At 45.2% G+C, this 23,752-nt stretch overlaps 2 protein-coding genes across 11 annotated transcripts in view; one reads left to right on the plus strand and one right to left on the minus strand.

Annotated features, from left to right (window-relative positions):
* Positions 1-23,752, plus strand: part of SLC2A8 (solute carrier family 2 member 8) — a 51,941-nt gene that overhangs the window by 22,946 nt on the left and 5,243 nt on the right. For 6 of the 10 annotated variants that reach the window (XR_013348154.1, XR_013348152.1, XR_013348155.1 and 3 more), the window contains exon 11: positions 10,818-10,901. Coding sequence is in view for 4 of the 10 variants with exons in the window: in XM_077835620.1 (XP_077691746.1) it covers positions 1,383-1,540 (158 nt within the window). In the remaining 6 variants the exon portion in view is untranslated. Of the gene's footprint in view, positions 1-1,382; positions 6,104-9,472; positions 10,156-10,817; positions 10,902-23,752 lie in introns of those variants that run through there. The other 4 variants (XM_077835621.1, XM_077835622.1, XM_077835619.1 and 1 more) reach the window with 3 other exon arrangements.
* Positions 12,292-23,752, minus strand: part of GARNL3 (GTPase activating Rap/RanGAP domain like 3) — a 208,890-nt gene continuing 197,429 nt past the window's right edge. Inside the window, exons 27-29 of the mRNA XM_077835615.1 lie at positions 16,209-16,418; positions 15,756-15,867; positions 12,292-12,640 (exon numbers count right to left, since the gene is read on the minus strand). Of these exons, the coding sequence (XP_077691741.1) occupies positions 12,484-12,640; positions 15,756-15,867; positions 16,209-16,418 (479 nt within the window). The 3' untranslated portion in view covers positions 12,292-12,483. The remainder of the gene's footprint in view (positions 12,641-15,755; positions 15,868-16,208; positions 16,419-23,752) is intronic.

The following is a 23,752-nucleotide window of genomic DNA, read 5'->3' on the forward strand; positions in this document are numbered from 1 at the left end:
GTCCTGTGCTCAAATGATGCCATCTCTAAAAATTTTCAGCTGGAGAAAAAAAATTGCAGTGGTCTCAAGGCAGTAGGTTCTGCCTGTATCTTATTCACACCATGGAGATCAGGGGTGGATGGGACTTAATGGGATAGGAGATAATTCAGTATCTTTCTTTGCCTTAAATGAGGTCATCACGCTACTGTCCCAGATCTATACTACCCATGCTTCCCACGTGACTGCTGCACAGAAATGCCTTCAGAGATCAGGTGTGTTGTACCTGTCAGCCTCTGCTTCAAACACACTTATTTAACTTCACCCCTTCCCTTTTCCTTTTAAACATACAGTCTCTGTCAGAGCAGAAACCTAGTTTTCCTTCTGAAACCATGAAAGCATTAAAGGCACAGAATGTTCATATACTTAAGTTGCAAACAAATGTTGCATATGCAGGCCCCCTAGTATACATGGGTGGCAAGAAATTTAAGACCATGGGGGGGAACGATGGCTGAATATTGAGTAGGTGGACAGGCCCTATTTCTGATCCAGGCAGATAAGCTGGCCTCATCTCTGTTTAACTATTTCCCAAAAATAAAAGTACGTTTCCCTTTGCTATGGCAATACAAATAATATAACAGTTTCACCAGCATGTCATGGCTGTATATAGCTAACAAAAGCCAAAACTAGTGCTACTATCTACAAATTTCACCTTTATAAGACTGTTAGAAATATTAACTTTTGAGTGAAGAGTTGCTATTACATGAGCTATTAGGGCCCCATTGGCACTGTACAAACTGAGGTAGACACAGTCCCTTCCCCATAGTTCAGGATTCCACCTAGAGGAAGTATTCAGGTTGTTACATAGTGTTAAGCATACATTGCAGCGTTATTCTAGAGTCAGTCTAATAAATAAAATGTATGCACCAATTTTCTCCTTCAAGCACTTTTCGTAATTTTAAAAACACATATTAACCCAGCGCAATAAATCCATTTTAAACAGGTCTTAAAAACACAGCGCTTGGAGAACTTCCAACCCAACCCACATCTAGGAGCTCAAAGGCGCCATAATGGGCAATGTTTCTGTACCTGCACCTGGAAAAGCATGGGAGAACAGGCATGTATTTTCAGTGAATAACTTAATTAAAAGGTAAAGGACCCAGTTCTCCTTTCATTAACACCAGTGTAACTCTACTGACTTAAAGGGCATTACACTGGTACAAATTAGGCGTAACTGAGAGGAGGGTCAGGCTGAAAAGGCCGGCTAAATCATTCCTGAAAACAAGAGAAAATGTTGGCTGAGTGAGAATGGAGTGAGAGTTGTACACATGTAGTGGGAGGCTAGGAATGCTCAGTGTGTGACTGAAGTAAAAATCAGTGAGTTGTCGACTTGACAGGGAAGTAAGACTGGATTGGAAATTCTTTACCAGTACAGCCAATTACTGGGTGGGCCAGAAAGTTGGTTTCTGCTAGCAACAGAAGGGGAACGCATCCATGTCACAAGGGGATCAAATCCATCAGCAATCCAGACAACTACAGCTCTCTGCCCCAAACTGTACATTAGCAGATTCAGTAAAATGTGCAAAACGAAGCAAATTTACCAAATATAGTATTTGTGGCCACAAACTAGAAATGAAAACAGAACTTGACTGCAGTGCAAAATATGAATGAGTTTACTCAGACTATCTAAAATAAGAAGATATCACACACACACAAAGGGGGGGTGGGAACCCTCTTCCATGAGTCTGCGAATGAGGGGTGCCAAAGCAGAGACATCTTCCTGTGCAGAACCCTGCCCGTGAATAGGCTTGGGAGAACAAAGAATATGACTTTAGAAGCCCTTCAATGCAGGAAGGGCTTTTGTTCAAACCCTGCTGATACATGTCTTCTCCTCTGAAGTGACAACAACATCTCTTAAGGAAGAAAAAATCTTAGAAACACTTAAACAGGGAAAACAGTGACCCAAAGCAGCCCCTTATGAGAATACCACCACTCCTTCCAGACTACAGACGAGTGAACAACATGATCAGAACATGGAGAAACTACTACCTTTGGAAAGGAAAAAAAAGCACTGTCCAGTGCTTCATTGGTCTAATAATTCGTTAGTAAAATCAAACAACAGGCTCATGTCAAATTTCATAAATATTTATTACATCTCAATGAACAAAAAAGTACCTGCTGCTCATCCACAACAATGGCCTATTGCACTTAGAACAGCTTTAGTTATTATAGTAATGATTCCCTTTCTTTACAGGCTACATTCAAAACACAGTACATATACATTACTTGAGATTAAAAACAGAGGCAATACAATAGATTTTAAGACACTTGGTGGTAGTTAAATTTTTAGATCACAAAGGTTCAGCAACAGTCTAAAATCATTGAGGTACATAACCCACTGCTAACATTCAAGCACTTCAACAAAACAAAATCAGGGTTGACACAAACTGCTTTGTACAAACCTCAGAATCCTAACATCTTCCATTCAACTAGCTAAATACTTAAACAAGAGGCAGTAAAATAAATGTGCAAAGATATTCCTGTTTTCTTTTTTCCTCAAGGCTTGTAGTATTGTTATGAATTCACATTTACACAGATAAACAAAGGCTGCTCTTGGTCATTTGAATGTCACTAGTAGGACTTGGGCAAAGCAGACATGCATTATACAGGCTGGCAGAAGTGCAGTGTTGTACTGTCACAATACTAAAAATACATTTAGTAACCTGGCTGCTAGTAAAGACATTTGCTGAAGACTCAAACACCGGAATTTCCTGTATCTTAGAAATGATATCCAAATTTCTCAAAGTCGAATTTATTCCATCACGAAACAAAATCCATAAGAGCTCATTCACCAACACCAGAAGGGCAATGAGAAAAGATTTTTTTTAGCTAAAGTGGCAAATGCTGGGTGTATTAACTACCAATCACAGCAATATTCATTTTCAATTTCTTGTTCATTCTCACAGATAGAAAGCTACAAACATGATGTAAAAACACAATGAAAGGGGAAAGAAATATCCTTAAAATATCATTATAAATGTATGTGCCAACACATGCTTTTTAATTTACTGTCTTCTAAGGAGGAGTCTAAGCCTGGCTGTTGGACAGCATTAATAAACTTGAGTGTTTTCTCCAAAATGTATTCTGGCCAAATGCTTAGGCATATGAGTGTGCCCAGTATGGCATGAGGCAGACTAGCGAGCTACAAGCTATCAAAAGATCTTGTTGCTCTTTAGAAGCATATTGATTCATGCTACTGAAAGGGAATAATTTGCAAGGCAGCTCAAATCTTTAGAATGACCAAGCATACCTGACCTCAATGATGGACTTGAGAGGGCCTTAGAGAACCAAGGTGGGTGAGGTAGTAACTTCAAGTTGGTCCAATAAAAGATATTACTTCAGCCACCTTGTGTGTCTATCATCCTAGGACCAACAGGGCTACAACAATTTAAGAGGATATTAGTTACCCAAAAGGCAGGACTACAGGCTGACATAAATCCAGGTAGCAGGCACTTGGAACAGCAAGGTAGGCAAATCCTGCCCTGGTGGGTTCGTAATGCCATGTATACCACACCCTGTCCTAAGGCAGAGCTCTCTAAAAAAGGCTGACATAAGAATGTCCGAGTCAGTATGAAGCGATGAAAACAGCTACAAGCATGGTTGAGGGCTCTTTTTGTTCAGACTATCACCAGGTTCAGTCATCAATGGTATTAGCAGGCTGTTGCCATCCAATTTTTAAGTTCTCAGTCATTATAACTTTACAAATTACATCCATGCTGGATACAACTATAGTAAAATATGTATCTATGCTGTGCAGGAGTCCTAGACCAGTGTGATATCAGAGGTAACTCTGCCAATCACCGCCTTTACAGCTAATTTTGCATGTAACAATTTCGCTGGTTGTATGAGGGAGACTGCATAGATGGAGGATTACTTGGCCCAACTGCAATGATCATGCAGCAGCATAGGCTTTCAGCTATTATATTCATGCACACAACCACATAAAGATTTATCTCCCACCACACACACCATACCTCTAATAATAAATACATTCATCTCTAGTCTCTCCAGAAGCAAAGAGCCTCTGTAACTTGTGAGAAGCAAAACTTCAAGTCCCTCACCCCACACAGCGTGACAAAGGTTGACTATACATGTACTGCATTCTACTTAGGTTCTTAAACTATTTCCAGCATGCTGGTATTTACACCCCCTTCCAAAGTTTAAAAACAAATGTAGGCCTTCATTCCTCCCCACAGGTTTTTTTTTTTTTTGCGCTTTGTTTTATACTTATTTAAAGACAATGTGAGGTGCCACGAAACAATGCTACAGGATAAAAGTGAGTTTTCATTTGGCTTGCAAAGTGGTAAAGTGTGTCACCATTCTAAAGTTCCTGCAGGAACTACTCCTAGAGGAATTCTGCACCAAAAAATTAAAAATGCTGTGCACAATATTTTAAAATTCTGCAAAATTCTTCAGATTTTATTTTTCAAAACAACACTATATAATCACACCACTTTCAATTATTTTGGTAATTTATTTCAAAATACCTGTCAGCAAGTATGTCTGTAACTATACAGACACACAAAAAATCCCCAAGGAGTAGAGAGTTAAAGAAACCCCTATGACAAGCCAGTTCCTGCTTCTCTGCCCCTCTCCCCTCCCCCCCAAAGCCCAGCAGGGGGGTCAGACACTCACACCTCCTCCCCCCAAAGACCAACTACGGTGGCCCCCCAGCCCAGACACTCAAACCTCTACCCCTCAGAGCCCAGCTGCAGGGCCCTCCCCCCCAGCCTAGACACTCACACCACCTACCCCTACCCTCTCAGAAGCCAGCTGCGGGACCCGCCCCCTGCCCAGACACTGACAGACCCTACCCGCCTAGAGCCCAGGGATTCAGAGGGAAAAACAGCCTGATGCTGGGTCCCAGGCTTGCATGGAGTTTCCTGTGCGCCCCCACCTCCTTCCTTCAGGACATGCTGGGAACTGCAGCTGCTGAGAACCCTCCAGATTTCTCCCCTCACCCCCCGCCCCCAAGCCTTGTCTTCTATTTGCGAGTTGGGGGGTCTACTGGCCCCTAGTGGTGGCCAATATCTCTGCTGCCCATTTCTGTGGGGAGAAAAGGAATTCTGCATGCCCAACATTAATTTCTGCAAAATTCTGCATTGTGTAGTGGTGCAGAATTCCCCCAGGAGTAAGGCACAAATTCTTCGGCCAGCCTGAGAAAGGCCTGCCTCCTCACAAAGGAGCTTTCTCCATGAGGTGGGTACAGTTCCATTGTTCCTGAGGAGCAGAGCTGACAAGGGTAGTCAAGGTCCCTTAAGTAGCTGGCCTTAAATATGACTCAACGTTCTATAGGGAGCCTGTAGAGTAAGTGGAATGCAGCAACGATGTGCTCTCAGTAAACCAGGCTGCTGAGGTAAGACACGGCTGTATTCTGACCAACTATATTTTTTTCAGGCTTTGTGCTTTCAACTAACGTATCATAGAATCATAGAATATCCGGGTTGGAAGGGACCTTAGGAGGTCATCTAAGCCAACCCCCTGCTCAAAGGAGGACCAAACCCAACTAAATCATCCCAGCCAGGGCTTTGTCAAGCCGGGCCTTAAAAACTTCTAAGGAAGGAAATTCCACCACCTCCCTAGGTAACGCATTCCAGTGCTTCACCACCCTCCTGGTGAAAAAGTTTTTTCCTAATATCCAACCTAAACCTCCCCCACTGCAACTTGAGACCATTACTCCTTGTTCTTTCATCTGCTACCACTGAGAACAGTCTAGATCCATTCTCTTTGGAACCCCCTTTCAGGTAGTTGAAAGCAGCTATCAAATCCCCCCTCATTCTTCTCTTCCGCAGACTAAACAATCCCAGTTCCCTCACCCTCTCCTCATAAGTCATGTGTTCTAGTCCCCTAATCATTTTTGTTGCCCTCCGCTGGACATTTTCCAATTTTTTCACATCCTTCTTGTAGTGTGCGGCCCAAAACTGAATACAGTACTCCAGATGAGGCCTCACCAATGTCAAATAGAGGGGAACGATCATGTCCCTTGATCTGCTGGCAATGCCCCTACTTATACATCCCAAAATGCCATTGGCCCTCTTGGCAACAAGGGCACACTGTTGACTCATATCCAGCTTCTCATCCACTGTAACCCCTAGGTCCTTTTCTGCAGAACTGCTGCCGAGCCATTCGGTCCCTAGTCTGTAGCGGTGCATGGGATTCTTCCGTCCTAAGTGCAGGACTCTGCACTTGTCCTTGTTGAACCTCATCAGATTTCTTTTGGCCCAATCCTCTAATTTGTCTAGGGCCCTCTGTATCCTATCCCTACCCTCCGGTGTATCTACCTCTCCTCCCAGTTTAGCATCATCTGCAAACTTGCTGAGGGTGCAATCCACACCATCCTCCAGATCATTAATGAAGATATTAAACAAAACCGGCCCCAGGACCGACCCCTGGGGCACTTCACTTGATACAGGCTGCCAACTAGACATGGAGCCATTGATCACTACCGGTTGAGCCTGACAATCTAGCCAGCTTTCTATCCACCTTATAGTCCATTCATCCAGCCCATACTTCTTTAACTTGCTGGCAAGAATACTGTGGGAGACCATGTCAAAAGCTTTGCTAAAGTCAAGGAACAACGTGTCCACTGCTTTCCCTTCATCCACAGAGCCAGTTATCTCGTCATAGAAGGCAATTAGATTAGTTAGGCATGACTTGCCCTTGTTGAATCCATGCTGACTGTTCCTGATCACTTTACTCTCCTCTAAGTGCTTCAGAATTGATTCCTTGAGGACCTGCTCCATGATTTTTCCAGGGACTGAGGTGAAGCTGACTGGCCTGTAGTTCCCCGGATCCTCCTCCTTCTCTTTTTTAAAGATGAGCACTACATTAGCCTTTTTCCAGTCATCTGGGACCTCCCCCGATCGCCATAACATACCTGAAGAAACCCTTCTTGTTACTCTTAACATCTCTTGCTAGCTGCAACTCCAAGTGCGATTTGGCCTTCCTGATTTCACTCCTGCACGCCTGAGCAATATTTTTATACTTTTCCCTGGTCACTTGACCAATCTTCCACTTCTTGTAAGCTTCTTTTTTGTGCATAAGATCAGCAAGGATTTCACTGTTTGGCCAAGCTGGTCACCTGCCATATTTACTATTCTTTCTACACATCGGGATCGTTTGTCCCTGTAACCTCAATAAGGATTCTTTAAAATACAGCCAGCTCTCCTGGACTCCTTTCCCCCTCATGTTACTCTCCCAGGGGATCCTGCCCATCAGTTTCCTGAGGGAGTCAAAGTCTGCTTTTCTGAAGTCCAGGGTCTGTATTCTGCTGCTCTTCTTTCTTCCTGTGTCAGGATCCTGAACTCGACCATCTCGTGGTCACTGCCTCCCAGGTTCCCATCCACTTTTGCTTCCCCTACTAATTCTTCCCGATTTGTGAGCAGCAGGTCAAGAAGAGCTCTGCCCCTAGTTGGTTCCTCCAGCACTTGCACCAGGAAATTGTCCCCTACACTTTCCAAAAACTTCCTGGATTGTCTGTGCACCACTGTATTGCTCTCCCAGCAGATATCAGGGTGATTGAAGTCTTCCATGAGAACTAGGGCCTGCGATCTAGTAACTTCCGTTAGTTGCCGGAAGAAAGCCTCGTCCACCTCATTCCTGGTTCGGTGGTCTATAGCAGACTCCCACCACGACATCACCCTTGTTACTCACACTTCTAAACTTAACGTAAGTTGTATTTCTATAAAACAAGTGAAGTAGTAATGACTGTGTGTATGATCATCCGATGAAGTGAGCTGTAGCTCACGAAAGCTTATGCTCAAATAAATTGGTTAGTCTCTAAGGTGCCACAAGTACTCTTTTTGTTTTTGCGAATACAGACTAACACAGCTGCTACTCTTAAACCTGTGTGTATGATCATGGCCAATTCTATTGGCCAGGATGTGCTGCAGTCCCATTGCCAGTCCCAGGGGGCAAAGTAAGTTTCTTGCAGATACTCATGGGAGAGTTCAGCATCAGCAAGGAGCCTGGAAGAGCCCTTCAGCTATGATCTGTCTTGATGATTTGAGAGACAAGGTGGGTGAGGTAATATCTTTTATTGAACCAACTTTTGTTGGTAAGAGAGATAAGCTTTTGAGCTACTCAGCGCTCTTCTTCAGGGCATGCCTCCACTGATGGAGACAGTACTGTGGTTTTTCAATTGTTCCCTTCTACTTACCAGCATAATCCCCGTCTTGCTAGAGTGTAATTTCAACCAGCTTTTTCTCATTCATTAGCTGGTCTTGGCCAGGCACTGGGATAGCTGGGTATCAGGTTGTGACAGGCAGGAGGAGTTGGCTTAGTTGTATAGTCCTAAAATTTGCACTCAAGACATCTTGCCAATTCTCAGAAGTTGCATGTAAATACTAAAAAGGCAAAGGGAGAAAACTGCATAGGTGAGGGTCCAGGTGGCACAAGTGCAGTTGCCCATCACTACAGGCCTCAAAAAAGCCATTTTAGTTTCCCTTGAGCCCCTGACACCTCTCTCAGGCAGCAGAGTATCCTATGTGTATGGACATTTGGCATTTATCCATGAGGAGCAAGAGATCATCCATCAGCATCTCCAATACTATTTCTATTTCAAATTCTAGCCTGTAACCTAACTGGGAAGGATCTAGGACACTGGCTATGGAGAGCCAACTATTTAACATTATAATTACTGTATTTTAGACTATGACCTCCTCTCTGACTCTCCCCCCCCCCCCCCCCCCCGCCTTTTTCCTGTGTGTGCTCTCCTGCTCACACACATACTCTCTCTCCATCTCCTGGACATTTGGATACACACTCTGTGCCCCACACTGCCTATCTGATCCCACCAGCCCCCTTTTCAGCTTCCCTTGGCTATTCTGATGTGCTCCCTACATTTGCCAAGACACACTGATTAATCACTGAATCAAAGAAATAGAGACAAGAGATACTTGTTAGGGCACTCAGTCCACATTTCCTGGGCAAATTCAGATAATTTTCCTGTGATCTGGTGCTATCTGAATTATACAATTCATAGATTTTTAAGGGCAGAAAAGACTATTATGACTTGTGCATAACACAAGCCATAGAATTTCACACAATGATTTCTGCATCAAACTCAGTAACTTCTGGTTAAGATAAGAACATATCTTTTAGAAATATGTCCAATCTTGATTTAAAGGCACCAAGTAATGGAGAAGCCACCACATCCCTCAGTAGGTTGTTTGATCAGTTAATTACCATAACTATTAAAAATCTGCACCTTATTGCCAGGATGACTTTGTCTACCTTCAATATCCAACTTCTGTCTGCGCTCCTTTCAGCTCTTCTTATCTTGCTTAGTGATATTATCTGGGAGCCACCTGATGCTGCCGTTACAGATTGACTTCAGAGTTCTATGAATGTGTAGATAGATATAGCTTGGGAAATGTGTTGTTGCTACTGTGATGAGGCTCACAGAAAAGGGCTGTTTTCCTGAGTATCTGACTAGAATAATTTCTTTCAGTGCTACTGCTACAGCGATAACCATAAACATGTGCCTATGTGCCTTCCTGCATATCATCTACTCAGCTCCTGCCAAGTTCTCTCATTTCTCCGTTCCTGAGGCCTTTCCTGCACTGATTATTCGGGCTGTCAATTAATCGCAGTTAACTCACTGAGTGGACTTGCAGGTTCTAAAATTTTACATTGTTTTATTTTTGAATGCAGTTTTTTTGTACATAATTCTACATTTGTAAGTTCAACTTTCATGATAAAGAGACTGCACTAGAATATTTGTATTAGGTGAATTAAAAACACTCTCTTGTTTTTTTTACAGTGCAAATACTTGTAATCAAAAATAAATATAAAATGAGCACTGTACACTTTGTATTCTGTATTGTAATTGAAATTAGTATATTTGAAAATGTAGAAAACATCCATAAATGTTTAAATAAATGGTATTCTATTCTTGTTTAACAGTGTAATTAATTGCACGATTCTTTTAATCGCATGATTAATTGCGATTAATTTTTTTAATCACTTGACAGCCCTACTGATTATGCAGCTCTTTGCTAAGTCCCTTCAGTATGCCCTCTTAGCTCCCTCAGCAGCTTCAGGATCTTGCTAATGCTAATTTTTATATGCTGAGTTGTGTGGACTGTGCTAGAATAGCAGAAGAAGAGAACAGTTCCATGAGCTATTTCAATTTACAATTTGATATTTTGACAAAACAAAACAAAATTTCCAGTTAAAATTTTATTTTAACTAAAGCCTGAGTTTGCAACACATGAGTATAGGCTCCAAAATAACCCATGAGCATATGCATGTACAACTAACACAACAGAAGCAACATAATGGAACAAGGCTGAGGATGCAGAAAGGGAAAGAAAAGACTGTTGTTTCTTTCAGGATGAGATGTTAGTGCAATTAGTGCTTCTAAAGTGGGTTCAATGAGCCCCCATACACGTTCACTTACATGCTAACATGGTCTGCCCTGAATATAGTTGTATAATGAAATACTGTCGTTCACACACAGAATAGGCCCCAGACTCCATTAAAAGTAAGTGCCACGCTTGGCATCTTTCAGCTTCATTTTTCAACCTGAACTGAACTGGTAAATGGCATAGGGTGTGTAAGCTCTTTCCAGCAACTGTGGCGTGCTCTCTCACAACAGTTGAAATCTCTGGCAAACAATTTCAGCTCTCTTTTCTTAGATGCTTTTACTTAGAATTACAGCACACAGATTTTCTGGTTTAAAAATACTGTAATACTAACCACTGGTTAAAATACTTTCTTCTAATGAAAGAATGATTGCAGCTGAAAATATTGCTTCTTTCCTTAATCAGATGTTACAGCTGAGAATAAGAAATGATCCTTTAAATGAAGTTAATTAATATTTTCTTGGCGGAGCAATTAGCAGCTATCTATACTGGTAAAAGGTTAGTAATAGAGTACTAGGCAGGAAACTGGATTATATTCAGATACACTCATTTAAAAGACACAAGTTTGCAGCTGTTCATGCTAAGAAGGAAAAACTATGACACCAGCATGACATCCCTAAAATAATGAAGATGCTGAACTATTTCTAATTATGGAACAAGAAATAACTTGTAAATAGAGCTGACAACTTAAAGTAAAAAAGGAGGAAAACATCACATTTTCGTGAAAAAGCAAAACATTTTGATTTTTGTTGCAAATTGATTTTTTGACATACAGAAAATTCAGGAACGGCCTCAAGAATCATTTTGTAGGTGAAATCTATCCTTCATACATCAAAAGGTTTATTGTTACTATTTCACCACAAAAACCTAGCTGTTCAGTGACATTTCAGCCTGAATTCACTCAGCAAAATGTAGCTATTTGGAGCAGTCTAAAATTTTATCATTTAAAAAGTTTGCACAAGCAAACAGCAACAAATACAGGTGCCTGCATGTTAACAGGAGGTTCATCTGCAACTCCAAACACTGATAGAAAATGGAACGCAAAATCAGAAGCTGGCTCCTACATACTGTGTTTTCAAGAAGCCTGCAGGTACACAACAGGGATAATATTCCAGTTACGTTGTTAGCCTGATGCATCTTTCTTCCTTTATCTTTGATTTTCAATTTTTAGAGGATAATTTGAAAGTTCATATTTTTCTACAAACTTCTTTGCATTCTGGAATTTTTACTCCAAATCTTGTTTTCAGGTTCCTCTCAAAAAAAATATACATGGAAAGATGAGAGCTAAGAAAACATATTTGTATCTTATTAATAGATTCCAAGGCCTGAAGGGACCATTGTGATCATCTAGTCTAACCTCCTGTATAACACAGGCCATTTAACTTACACAAGATAATTCCTAGAGCAGAACTTTTAGAAAAACATTCACTTTTGATTTAAAAATGATCAATGATGGAGACTCCACTATGACCCTTGGTAAATTGTTTCCGTGCTTAATTACTCTCACTGTTAGAAATTTATGCTTTATCTTACCTGATCTTCATAGAATATCCTTGGTTCTTCAGTAAACATTATAACAGAATGGTACCACTTCAGGGACAGATCATCCTGGCTGAAAAGAACTTTGCCACAAGTTTGTTTTTATCTTTTAAAAAATTTGAAATAAATTATTTTCTTTATAAATAATATCTTTCTACGTGACACACTGTGCTATGGAATAATTTGTAATATCAGTGGCTGCAAATAACACAGCTAAATATTACTCTCATTCAGGTACTCCAAACATAAGAAGTTCAGAGAGAATAAAAATGAATCCTTTTATTTACTTAAAATTTTCATCCTAAAACTACCATTGATATCTACCACCTTGTTACAATACGAGCCAAAGGTTCTTTAACTGAGAAAGGTAAACATAAAGATGGCAAAAAAGCTTCACCCAATTGGGTTCTGTAGAGAATATTCACCAATATTCTCCATTCAAGCCATACGTTATCACTAAAAGCAGTGTTGTGACGTTCCTATAAGGCCTTCAGAGTCATAAGAAAAGGAAAAGGAGAAAATAAGGGACTCAAGATTGTCTTCACTTCAAGTCAATGATGTCTTCATCAAATGAAGTAGTGAGATGAAATGGACTGCTAGATGGTGGGCTCTCCTCCCGGTTTGCTGCAGTATCAGGATCTGAACTAGTGGAAAGGTGACGCCCTTCAGAATTGCTTTCAAAAGAGCTTGAAATTATCCTGCAAGAAGGAAGGCAAAATCTCTGTGAAAACACTCAGATCAAAGCAAGAAGCAAATGAACAGCTATCCCTGGGCACAACCACTTTAGTCTGAAGACAGATCTAGGACCTCGGAATAGTTTGACCCCTCTCCTTTTAACTCTGATTTTTCAGAGTATTCACTCATATTCCCACCAACCCGGACAATAGAAAATGCACACAAATATCAAGTTTACAGACAATCAAATATCCCCGGCAGTTAATGTTCATGGATGAAGTCATAGAATCGTAGAATCATAGAATATCAGGGTTGGAAGGGACCTCAGGAGGTCATCTAATCCAACCCCCTGCTCAAAGCAGGACCAATCCCCAACTAAATCATCCCAGCCAGGGCTTGTCAAACCTGACCTTAAAAATATCTAAGGAAGGAGATTCCACCACCTCCCTACGTAATGCATTCCAGTGTTTCACCACCCTCCTAGTGAGAAAGTTTTTCCTAATATCCAACCTAAACCTCCCCCACTGCAACTTGAGACCATTACTCCTTGTTCTGTCATCAGCTACCACTGAGAACAGTCTAGATCCATCCTCTTTGGAACCCCCTTTCAGGGAGTTGAAAGCAGCTATCAAATCCCCCCTCATTCTTCTCTTCCGCAGACTAAACAATCCCAGTTCCCTCAGCCTCTCCTCATAAATTGTGTGTTCCAGTTCCCTAATCATTTTTGTTGCCCTCTGCTGGACGCTTTCCAATTTTTCCAATTCCTTCTTATAGTGTGGGGCCCAAAACTGGACACACTACTTCAGATGAGGCCTCACCAATGTCGAATAGAGGGGAACGATCACGTCCCTCGATCTGCTGGCAATGCCCCTACATATGCATCCCAAAATGCCATTGGCCCTCTTGGCAACAAGGGCACACTGTTGACTCATATCCAGCTTCTCGTCCACTGTAACCCCTAGGTCCTTTTGTGCAGAACTGCTGCCGAGCCATTCGGTCCCTAGTCTGTAGCGGTGCATGGGATTCTTCCGTCCTAAGTGCAGGACTTTGCACTTGTCCTTGTTGAACCTCATCAGATTTCTTTTGGCCCAATCTTCTAATTTGTCTAGGGCCCTCTGTATCCTATCCCTACCCTCCAGCGTATCTACCTCTCCTACCAGTTTAGTGTCATCTGCAAACTTGCTGAGGGTGCAATCCACACCATCCTCCAGATCATTTATGAAGATATTGAACAAAACCGGCCCGAGGACCGACCCTTGGGGCACTCCACTTGATACCGGCTGCCAACTAGACATGGAGCCATTGATCACTACCCGTTGAGCCCGACAATCTAGTCAACTTTCTATCCACCTTATAGTCCATTTATCCAGCCCATACTACTTTATCTTGCTGGCAAGAATACTGTGGGAGACTGTGTCAAAAGCTTTGCTAAAGTCAAGGAACAACACGTCCACCGCTTTCCCCTCATCTACAGAGCCAGTTATCTCGTCATAGAAGGCAATTAGATTACTCAGGCACGACTTGCCCTTGGTGAATCCATGTTAACTGTTCCTGATCACTTTCCTCTCCTCTAAGTGCTTCAGAATTGATTCCTTGAGGACCTGCTCCATGATTTTTCCAGGGACTGAGGTGAGGCTGACTGTCTCAAACAAATATTTTATATTGTCATTTCTAGTCAAAATATTTAAATCAATCTACTTTTATTCTCTGTAATTTAAAATTGTGTTAATGAAAAAAATCACCGGTCATGTCTGGGCCAAATCCTGCCTTTGCTCTTCTCAAGTATAGATTCCATAGTGCACTGAGTATTGCAGGAGCAGCAGGGCTGAGGGGGAGGCAATTTAGAGAAATTCTATATAGTCAGCAAGGATTGTAAAGAGGGAACAGGACTTCTCCGTCTCGGTGGGTCCCACGCTTCTTTCTAGCAGTGGGTCAGGATAGCGTCTTGTCTCTCAGAATCCCTCCCCTCCCATTTTATGGTGGGCAGGGAAATACTGTCTCCAAGCGGCCTTCCTGTTTCTGGGCCTGCTAGACCCTCACTGCTTCACTGGGGCTTCTGGCCTCCTCAGTGGACATCCAATAAGAGGAAAAGGGGAAAGGGGGCCCAGTCCTGCCCTCTACTCCAGGCCCCAATCCAGGGACCCTACAAATAGCAGCCTCATGCTGCCAATTCCCAAGAAATCTGCTAGCTTCCCTGGGTTATTTCCCCAGGCCTCTTGGCTTATTGTCCCGACTTTACTTGGGCAAGGTTCCTCCCGATCCTCCTGCCGGGGGAGGGAAAGCCCCTAGTCTCTGGTAGTCCTTTCGGGTGTGGCAGCATCACACCAAATGCAAGGCTCAGTCTCTCCCCTCTGGCAGGGTCCTTTTCTTCAGGTCTTTGGACCTGGAAGGGTCCTTAACTCCTGTTTAGGGTAGGGTTTCTCCCCAGTCTCTATACCTGTGGGGTTCTCCCCTGGTCCATGTCAGCTTCCGCACCGCTCAGCTCTCCAACAGCTTGCCTTCATTCTCACAACACCTATCACCCCCCTGACTGGCTGGGGGGAAGGCTTTTAACCCCATTCTGGCAGGTTTTTAATTGGCTCCAGGTTTTTAATTGGCTAATTAACCTGGAGTAACCCCTGCTCAGTTACCTGGGGAAGAGGGACCTACTTATCAAAGGATTATACCTTCCTTCCTGCACTCTCCTGTAGCTGTCTGGCCTGACCCTGTCTCACCAGTGAATCCAAAATCTGCAAATCTGTTTGCCAAAATCTTCTGAGAGAGGCGCAAACATGGTAGTTACCGTATCAAGGCACATTTAGTCTGGTTTTGTTCATCGGTCCATGATTTGGTTCCTAGGTACAGCCAGATATAATTCAAAAAGGCTATAAACACCTAGAAACCAGAGATGATATGAAAATATTGACAATCCTTAGCCAAAATTATTACTGGTCCCAGTTCTGACACTACACCAGGGCAGCATTATGGAATTTTTTTTAAAATGGGTTATAGTTTAAAATTATCATTAATATTACAGTACAACCCAGCAGCCCACTCAGGGTCAGGACCCATTGCACTACACAAAGGAAAACACAGTTCATGCCCCAAGGATTTTACCCTCTCATTTAGTGTGCTTCTTTTTTAAATCCTCCTCTTTACCTGTCACTGCTTGTTGACCTTATTGCTCCCTGCTTGGGGTCTGACGGTTTTCGAGGAACCTTCTTTTGCTTCTGTGCTACTTCTGATTTGGGAACTTTCTCATCCAAGAGGCCTCAATAAAGGAATAAAAGACTTAGTTTTCAAAAAAGAGATTAAACATTCATAGGGCTGTTATAGCTACAATACCTTTCACTGGCTTCAGACACTGGCTACGTTATGACTGGGTTAGAGTACAGACCTACTGTGTGCATTAGTGAATCAGACACCAGATTACCAAAGTTTTTATGTTTTCTTTAAAGCATGTAGCCTTTTTACAAAGAGGCTGCTTTTTCACCAGCTGACATCTTATTTTTGTAGTATTTTCTGCTATGTGTCACTCCAGAAATCTAAATGGGTGACACAGACTCTAGGTAGTATAATTGGGAATTGATTATATCGATCAAGAGGCTTTACCTAGTAGTTCTTTGCGTGTCCTGCTTGCAATTTCTTTAATTTCCATACGAGACAAAGATAATGAGTGACTGACAGGAGCCGAGGCAATAACACTGGACGTTGGGGTGGTGATGGCCTTTGGGACTAATGGTGACTTCAGAGGTCGTTCAATGCTCCTCCCAACCAGGTTACTGAGAGGAATTTTGTATAAGTTTTTATACTGAACTTCACCTGAAACACAGAAAAAATAACCAGAAATAGATTTTCATATTTTCAAAGAAATAATAATTTGACACATTATTTTTTATCACTTGAGTGGTGACAACATGTTCAGCTAGTCATAACGAAGACATGGCCATTTACCTGCAGCACTTACCATCTAAGTAAACAGACAACAATTGGACATAAAAGCACACTGGAACTAGACCAGAGGTGGCAAACTAAGGCCTGTGGGCCATATCCGGTCCGTGGGACCACTCTGCCCAGCCCCTGATGTTCCTGGCCCGCGGGGCTAGCCCCTGGCCCCTCCCCTGCTGTTCCCCCTCCCCCCGCAGCCTCAGCTCACTGTGCTGCCAGTTCAATGCTCTGGGCGGTGGGGCTGCGAGCTCCTGGGGCAGCGAGGCTGCAGAGCCCAGCCTGACTCGTTGCTTTGTGCTGCATGGTGTGTGGCTAGCTCCAGCCAGGTGACGCGGCTGCCTGTCCTGGTGCAGCTGCGCCACCAGCCATCGGTACTCCAGGCAGTACGGCAAAGGGGCAGGGAGTGGGGGAGGGGGATGGATAGAGGGCAGGGGAGTTTGGGGGGCGGTCAGGGGCCGGGGTGTGGATAGGGTTTGGGGAGGTCAGAGGGCAGGGAACAGGGTTGAATGGGGGCAGGGGTTCTGGGGGCAGTCAGGGAGAAGGGGTGGTTGGATGGGGCGGGTCCTGGGGGGGCAGTCAGGACGGAGAGGGGGGTTGGATGGAGCGGTGGGGGACAGTCAGGAGCGGGGGTTCTGGGGGTGGTCAGGGAGCGGGGGGGTGGATGGGGCAGGGGTCCTGGGGAGTAATCAGGAAGGAGAGGGAGGTTGAATGGGACGGCAGGGAGCAGTTAGGGGCGACGGGGTCCGGGGATGATCAGGGGACAGAGAGCAGGGGGTTGGATGGGGCAGGGGGGCATCAGGGAATGGGGGGGGTTGGATGGGGCAGGAGTACCGGGGGGGCTGTCAGGGGACGAAAAGTGTGTGTGTGGGGCTCAGATAGGGGGCAGGGGCCGGGCCATGCCTGGCTGTTTGGGGAGGCACAGCCTCCCCTAACCAGCCCTTCATACAATTTCTGAAACCCATTGCAGCCCTCAGGCCAAAAAGTTTGCCCGCCCGTGAACTAGACAGTGGATGCTGTTAACAGAGTATGATTTTATAGTGAAGTGACTATAGCATTTTATTGATACAGAACACAGAGGGGAAAACAGGGATTGCTGTTCCCTTTGTTAAAATAGTTTACATGCAGTTGAAGACAATGGGAATGCAAGCTCCCCTTTTCAATGTTACCATCAGAGATCCACTATGAGCAGCTGGGCAGTAACTTCACAGGGACCCCTTTGCAGCTTTCTTTGATAGGACTGTTTAAACTAATAATGTTACTGGTACTTTATAACTCTGAAACTGTGCTATAAGTTATTCTTCGAGTGATGGTCTCTATGTTGATTCCAATCACGGATGTGCATGCGTGCCATGCGCCAGAACTGTTCATATTAGTGTCCGTTGACTCACACGTGCATCCACCGCATGGTGTGTCCAAGGCTTTAAGAAGCTGTGGGGGTCGACGACACTACAGTTCCCTCTTACCACTGCATGGCCACAGTCGGAAACCTCATTTCTCTATCTTCATTGCTATTCTTTCAAAAATTACATTCTCAGATCGTATATTGTATATAGTTAGTTGTACAGTAGTTGTCCGTTCCTCATTTTCCCTTAGCTCATAGTTGTTAGTTTAGTTAGGAATTAGCTGTAGGAATTCCCAGAACACCAAAGGCACCTATACTGTCTGGGTGAAGCTCATGTAGCAGCGTGCTTCTCCATCTGCTGCTCCTTCCCACCTAGAATTCAGGAAGCTTGTGAGCTTCATCTCTGCAAATTCCTAATGGAGGGGGCTACGGACCCAGGCCCTCCACAGGAACTGGCACCGATGGACCTCTGGTCCGCCCAGGAGTCAGCTCCGCTCCAGGCCCGTCCCACCCAGCGCCAGCGGCACCGCCGCCTCCTTCCAAACGCCATGCTCATAAGAAGCACTCGCATGGACACAAGGGCAGATCCCTGATGGGGACCGCTCCAAAGCGCAACGTTTCCTCCCTGAGCTGTGCCAGGTCAGGTGAAAAGTTGTGTGCAGAACAGGAGGCCCTCCCGCTTGGAGCATAAGTCCCGCTTAAGAAGTCCCGCTTGGAGCATAAGTCTCGGCACCCTGTTCCAGCGATGACAACTTCGACCAGGTGGCAGTGCAGCCTTCACCACCGTTACCGTCCACTCTGCCAGGACCGTTGGAGGTCTCCTGCCAGGCCCTGCGCACACTGGGATGCATGTCCCCATTAACACCCACAGCTGAGCTGATGCTGCTATTTGTGGGCTCTCCACCGCACTGCTCCGACAGCTCCGCCCCTGCTGGAACCATCTTTGGGCTTGGACTGGTCCTCCGTGGTGGACCCCCCTTTTTCTCCTGCCCTCTCGTACAGCCCAGATACTAGAGGACCACCATCCTCCACCTTACGAGCACTTAGCAGATCCGTGGTTCACTTATCCAAGGGAACCATCAGTTCTGAGTGACCCATACGCCTGGCCCTATTGGGCAGCTTGGGACCCATACCAACGGTGGATGCATCACCAACGTTCTCTGTCGACTACTGCAACCTATGACACTTCTGCGGATGCTCCCATTCCACTGGAGCTGCCCGCACCAATGGCACCTCTGGAACCACTGGCACCATCGGTCAACACCAGCGCCTCCTCCACCCTGGATGATCCTCTCATACCCTCCCCACCCGCTTTCCTACAGATGAGCATGCCCAATATCAAGCCCTCTTGCAATGCATGGCCAATGATTACAATCTTCCCATAGAGGACATACAGAACCCTCAGGATCATTTCCTGGATATCCTTCAGCGTCCAGGCTCTGCCCACAATGCCCTGCCCATCCCTAACATCATTCTCCAGCTGGCTCAGGTGCTTTGGCACACCCCTCCATCATGTACACTTACCCTGAAGACAGTGGAACATTGCTACTTTGTGCCCGTCAAGGGTATGGACCTCCTTTTCCAACACCCACCCCGTAACTCCTTAGTAATCCAAGTGGCCATGGAGCACGACCAACACCACCACCTCCACTCTACCCCACTGGATCGTGCAGCCAAAAAAATTGACCTTATCGGGCATAAGGTCTATTCCTCTGTGGGACGACAATTCCTCATAACCAGTTACGAAGCCATACTGGCCAAGTATGATTCCTGCTCACATGCAACACTGGACCAATTCACTGAATTCCTCCTCCTGGATAAGCAGCAGGAATTCCAGTCTCTAGTTGATGAGGGCACAGTGGATGCCGCTGACACCTTTTCCCGGTTGCTGGCCCCTGGGGTGGTACTTCACTGTGATTCATGGCTTCAGTCAAGCGGCTGTCCGATGGAGGTCCAAATAACTTTGCAGGACCTTCCCTTTGATAACAACAAACTATTCAGTGATAAAACAGATGAATCCCTTCACTCCCTCAAGGACTCCAGAACCACCTGCCACTCCCTAGGCCTCTACACGCCAGACCTCACACATTGTCAAAACTGATCCTCCTCCTGCCCTTGCCAAACCACCTACCAGGCTTACCAGCCTTACCCCCAGCACCAACCTGAACAACCTTGTCGCCGACAATGCTCCCAGCATCTGCAATAACCTTTGGCTTCTATCTCAGTTGCCTCCACGTTCACCCACCACACCCCTAGTCAAAACTTTTGACTTCTGTACAGAGAACTTCAAACTTTCCTCCAACCTACCAACTATGCCCCATGTCATCTTTGGTGGCTGCCTTACCCTTTTCACCCACACCTGGGCCTCAATTACCACCAAACACTGGGTGCTGGATAATGTCTGCTGGGGCTACCTCAGAGTTCCTTCCTTTCCTCCCCACCACTCTTCCAGTGGTTGCCCATCGGACCCCTCCCAATACCACTTCTTCCACCAGGAAGCAGATACCCTTCTGCAAAAGGGTGCCATAGAGCCAGTCTTGCAGTACTATTGCAACCATGGCTTTTACTCCCCCTATTTCTTCATAGTGAAGAAAGGAGCTGGCATTTGCCCTATACTGGACTTCCGATTGCTCAACTAATCTATCCGCAAGTTCCGCTTCCAGATGGTTACACTCCCCCTGATACTTCTGTGTCTCCCCAAAGGAGCCTGGTTCGCGGATCTCAATCTGAAGGATGTCTATTTTCATATAGACATTCATTCCACCCACTGCAAATTTCTTGTCTTTGTCATGGGTGATTCTCATTATCAGTTAAAGGTCCTCCCCTTTGACACTGCTACTGCACCCAAGGTATTTACCAAGGTCTTCACCATCATTGCAGCCTACATGCGCCGTCTGGGTCATTCCTTTTTTCTCTACCTTGATGACTGGCTCCTTGTTGCACCTTCCCACACTCCATGCTCTCCAGACATTGCAAGCTGACCTCGGAGTCTGAATCAATGAGGAAAAATCAGTCCTTATCCCCACTTGCAGCCTCATCTTCATAGGAGCGCATCTTGACTCTGTAGTGGCCAGCACATTCCTGCCATCAGAGTGCTTTGCCACACTCACCTCTCTTGTCACTTGAATTCGCCGCTAGCTGTGCACTCTTGTCAGGCCATGCCTCTCGCTCCTAGGTCACATGGCGGCTTGCACTGTGGTGACACCCTTCGTATGCCTCTATATGCGCGGTCTCCAACACTGCCTCCACTCGACATACAATCCATAAAGGGTTCCTCTCACCAAGACGGTCCTTCTCCTGCCTGTCCTCATCTCCCTCATGTGATGGTGCACGCCGTCCTCAGTGCTGATGGGCATCCCCTTCATGCCTCCAGTGCCACTCACTGCCCTGACTACAGATGCTTCCACAGCAGGTTGGGCGCTCGTGTCAAAGGACACACGGCTCAAGGCCTATGATCACACAGGGAAGCCAGACTAAACATCAATGTCAAGCCCTTCTGCCATTCCTCTGCACCCATCATGTCCAAATGCTCTCTGACAACATGGCAACGGTCCTGTATGTCAACAAACAAGACAGAACCCTTTCTCCCTCCCATTGTGTGGAAGCCATTCTTCTGTGGTATTGGTGCCTCAAACACGGCATCACTCTCCAAGCGGTACACCTCCCAAGTACCAGCAACTCCCCTGTGGACATCTTCAGTTGCTCTTTCCATGCCAACCACGAGTGAGAACTCCACGATCCCATGCTCCACTCAGTCACCAATGGAGCCCACCTTACTAGGACCTCTTTGCTATAGCAGACAACCACAAGCTACCCCTTTTCTGCTCCAAAGGGGTCCTTGGCCCAGGCTCTCAGGGTGATGCCCCTCTCCTTCCATGGACCAATGAGCTTCGTTATGTCTCACTGCCCATCCCCCTACTCCTCCAAGTCTTGCACAAAATACATCTGGATTGGGTGAAGGTCCTCCTTGTGGCTCCTGCTTGGGCCCAGCAGTATTCATTTACAGACCTTTTCCTCTTTGCCTGCCCCCCAGTCTGCCAACCCAAGCCCATAGCCGCATGTGACACCCTAATCCAAGTCCACTTCACCTAAGAGCCTGGTATTTGGATGGTGCTCGAATGTAGACATGGCATGCTCCACTCCCATCTGCAACATCCTCACTCATGGTCAATGACCGTCTACTAGAACATCCTATGAGGTGAAATGGAGTAGCTTCACCGTCTGGTCCCATGACCCCAGCTATTCCTAGAATGACACTTCCATTCCTGTCACTTTGGACTACCTCCTCCACCTCCGGCAATCTGGACTTGCCCATTCTTCAGTTTGTGTCCACCAGGCAGCACTCAGTGCCTTTATCCCTCAGATAGATGGTTTCTCCATCCTTACCCATCTACCATCTGCTTCCTCTGCGGCCTCCTTAATGTCTTTCCACCCATCCATTAGCCAACTCCCCCCAGTGCCTTAATTTAATTCTTTCCACCCCTCAGTGAACCACCCTCCATTTGCTACGTGTTCCCTTGCACATCTTTCCATTAAGGTCATCTTGCCATGGCCATTACCTCTGCATGTCACATGAGCAAACCTGCTAAGATGGTGGTTCCCCTTTTACTATTTTCCATAAGGCCAAAGTCTCCCTCTGCCTCCACCCCAAATTCCTTACCAAAGTGGCATCCCCATTCCACGTCAACCAATGCATGCATCTCTTCACTTTTCAGGCTAAACCACATGCCTCCCCGGCACATCACGCTCTCCTCTCCTTGGATGTTCATAGAGTGCTTGGTTCTATCTCCCCTGTGTATATTACATCAACCAAACTTGTAGTCACGTTAAATAAAAGGATATCATGTTAGTGTGACAGGCTCTATTTTCCATAAACCCATGCTGATTTGTATTAATTACATTATTTTCCATTATTAATTGAGTCCTGTATCGGCCACTCCATTATTTTGCTTGGGGTTAAGATCAGGCTGATAGGAGGAGGATCCAGGGAACTACAGACCAGGTAGCCTCACCTCAGTCCCTGGAAAAATCATGGAGCAGATCCTCAAGGAATCCATTTTGAAGCACTTGGAGGAGAGGAAGGTGATCAGGAACAGTCAACATGGATTCATCAAGGGCAAGTCATGCCTGAATTGCCTTCTATGATAAGATAACTGGCTCTGTGGACATGGGGAAAGGGGTGGATGTGATATACCTTGACTTTAGCAAAGCTTTTGATATGGTCTCCCACAGTATTCTTGCCAGCAAGTTAAAGAAGTACGGATTGGATGAATGGATTATAAAGTGGATAGAAATCTGGCTAGATTGTCGGGCTCAACGGGTAGTGATCAATGGCTCGATGTCTAGCTGGCAGCCAGTATCAAGCAGAGTGCCTCAGGGGTTGGTCCTGGGGCCAGTTTTATTCAACATCTTCATTAATGATCTGGATGATGGGATGGATTGCACCCTCAGCAAGTTTGTGGAGGACACAAAGCTGAGGGGAGAGGTAGATAAGCTGGAGGGTAGGGATAGGGTCCAGAGTGACCTAGACAAATGGGAGGATTGGGCCAAAAGAAATCTGATGAGGTTCAACAAGGACAAGTGCAGAGTCCTGCACTTAGGACGGACGAATCCCATGCACCGCTACAGGCTCGGGACCGACTGCTTAAGTGGCAGTTCTGCAAAAAAGGACCTGGGGATTACAATCCTGGTATGCATAAACAGGGGAACCCCGATAGGAGTACAGAAGTTATTTTACCTCAGCATTTGGCACTGGTGCAACCACTGCTGGAATATCATGTCCAGTTCTGGTTCCCACAACTCAAGAAGGATATTGATAAATTGGAGAGAAGGTTCAGAGAAGAGTCATGAGAATGATTAAAGGATT

The sequence above is a fragment of the Eretmochelys imbricata genome, chromosome 16, assembly GCF_965152235.1.
Source record: "Eretmochelys imbricata isolate rEreImb1 chromosome 16, rEreImb1.hap1, whole genome shotgun sequence".
Lineage (NCBI taxonomy): Eukaryota > Metazoa > Chordata > Testudines > Cheloniidae > Eretmochelys > Eretmochelys imbricata.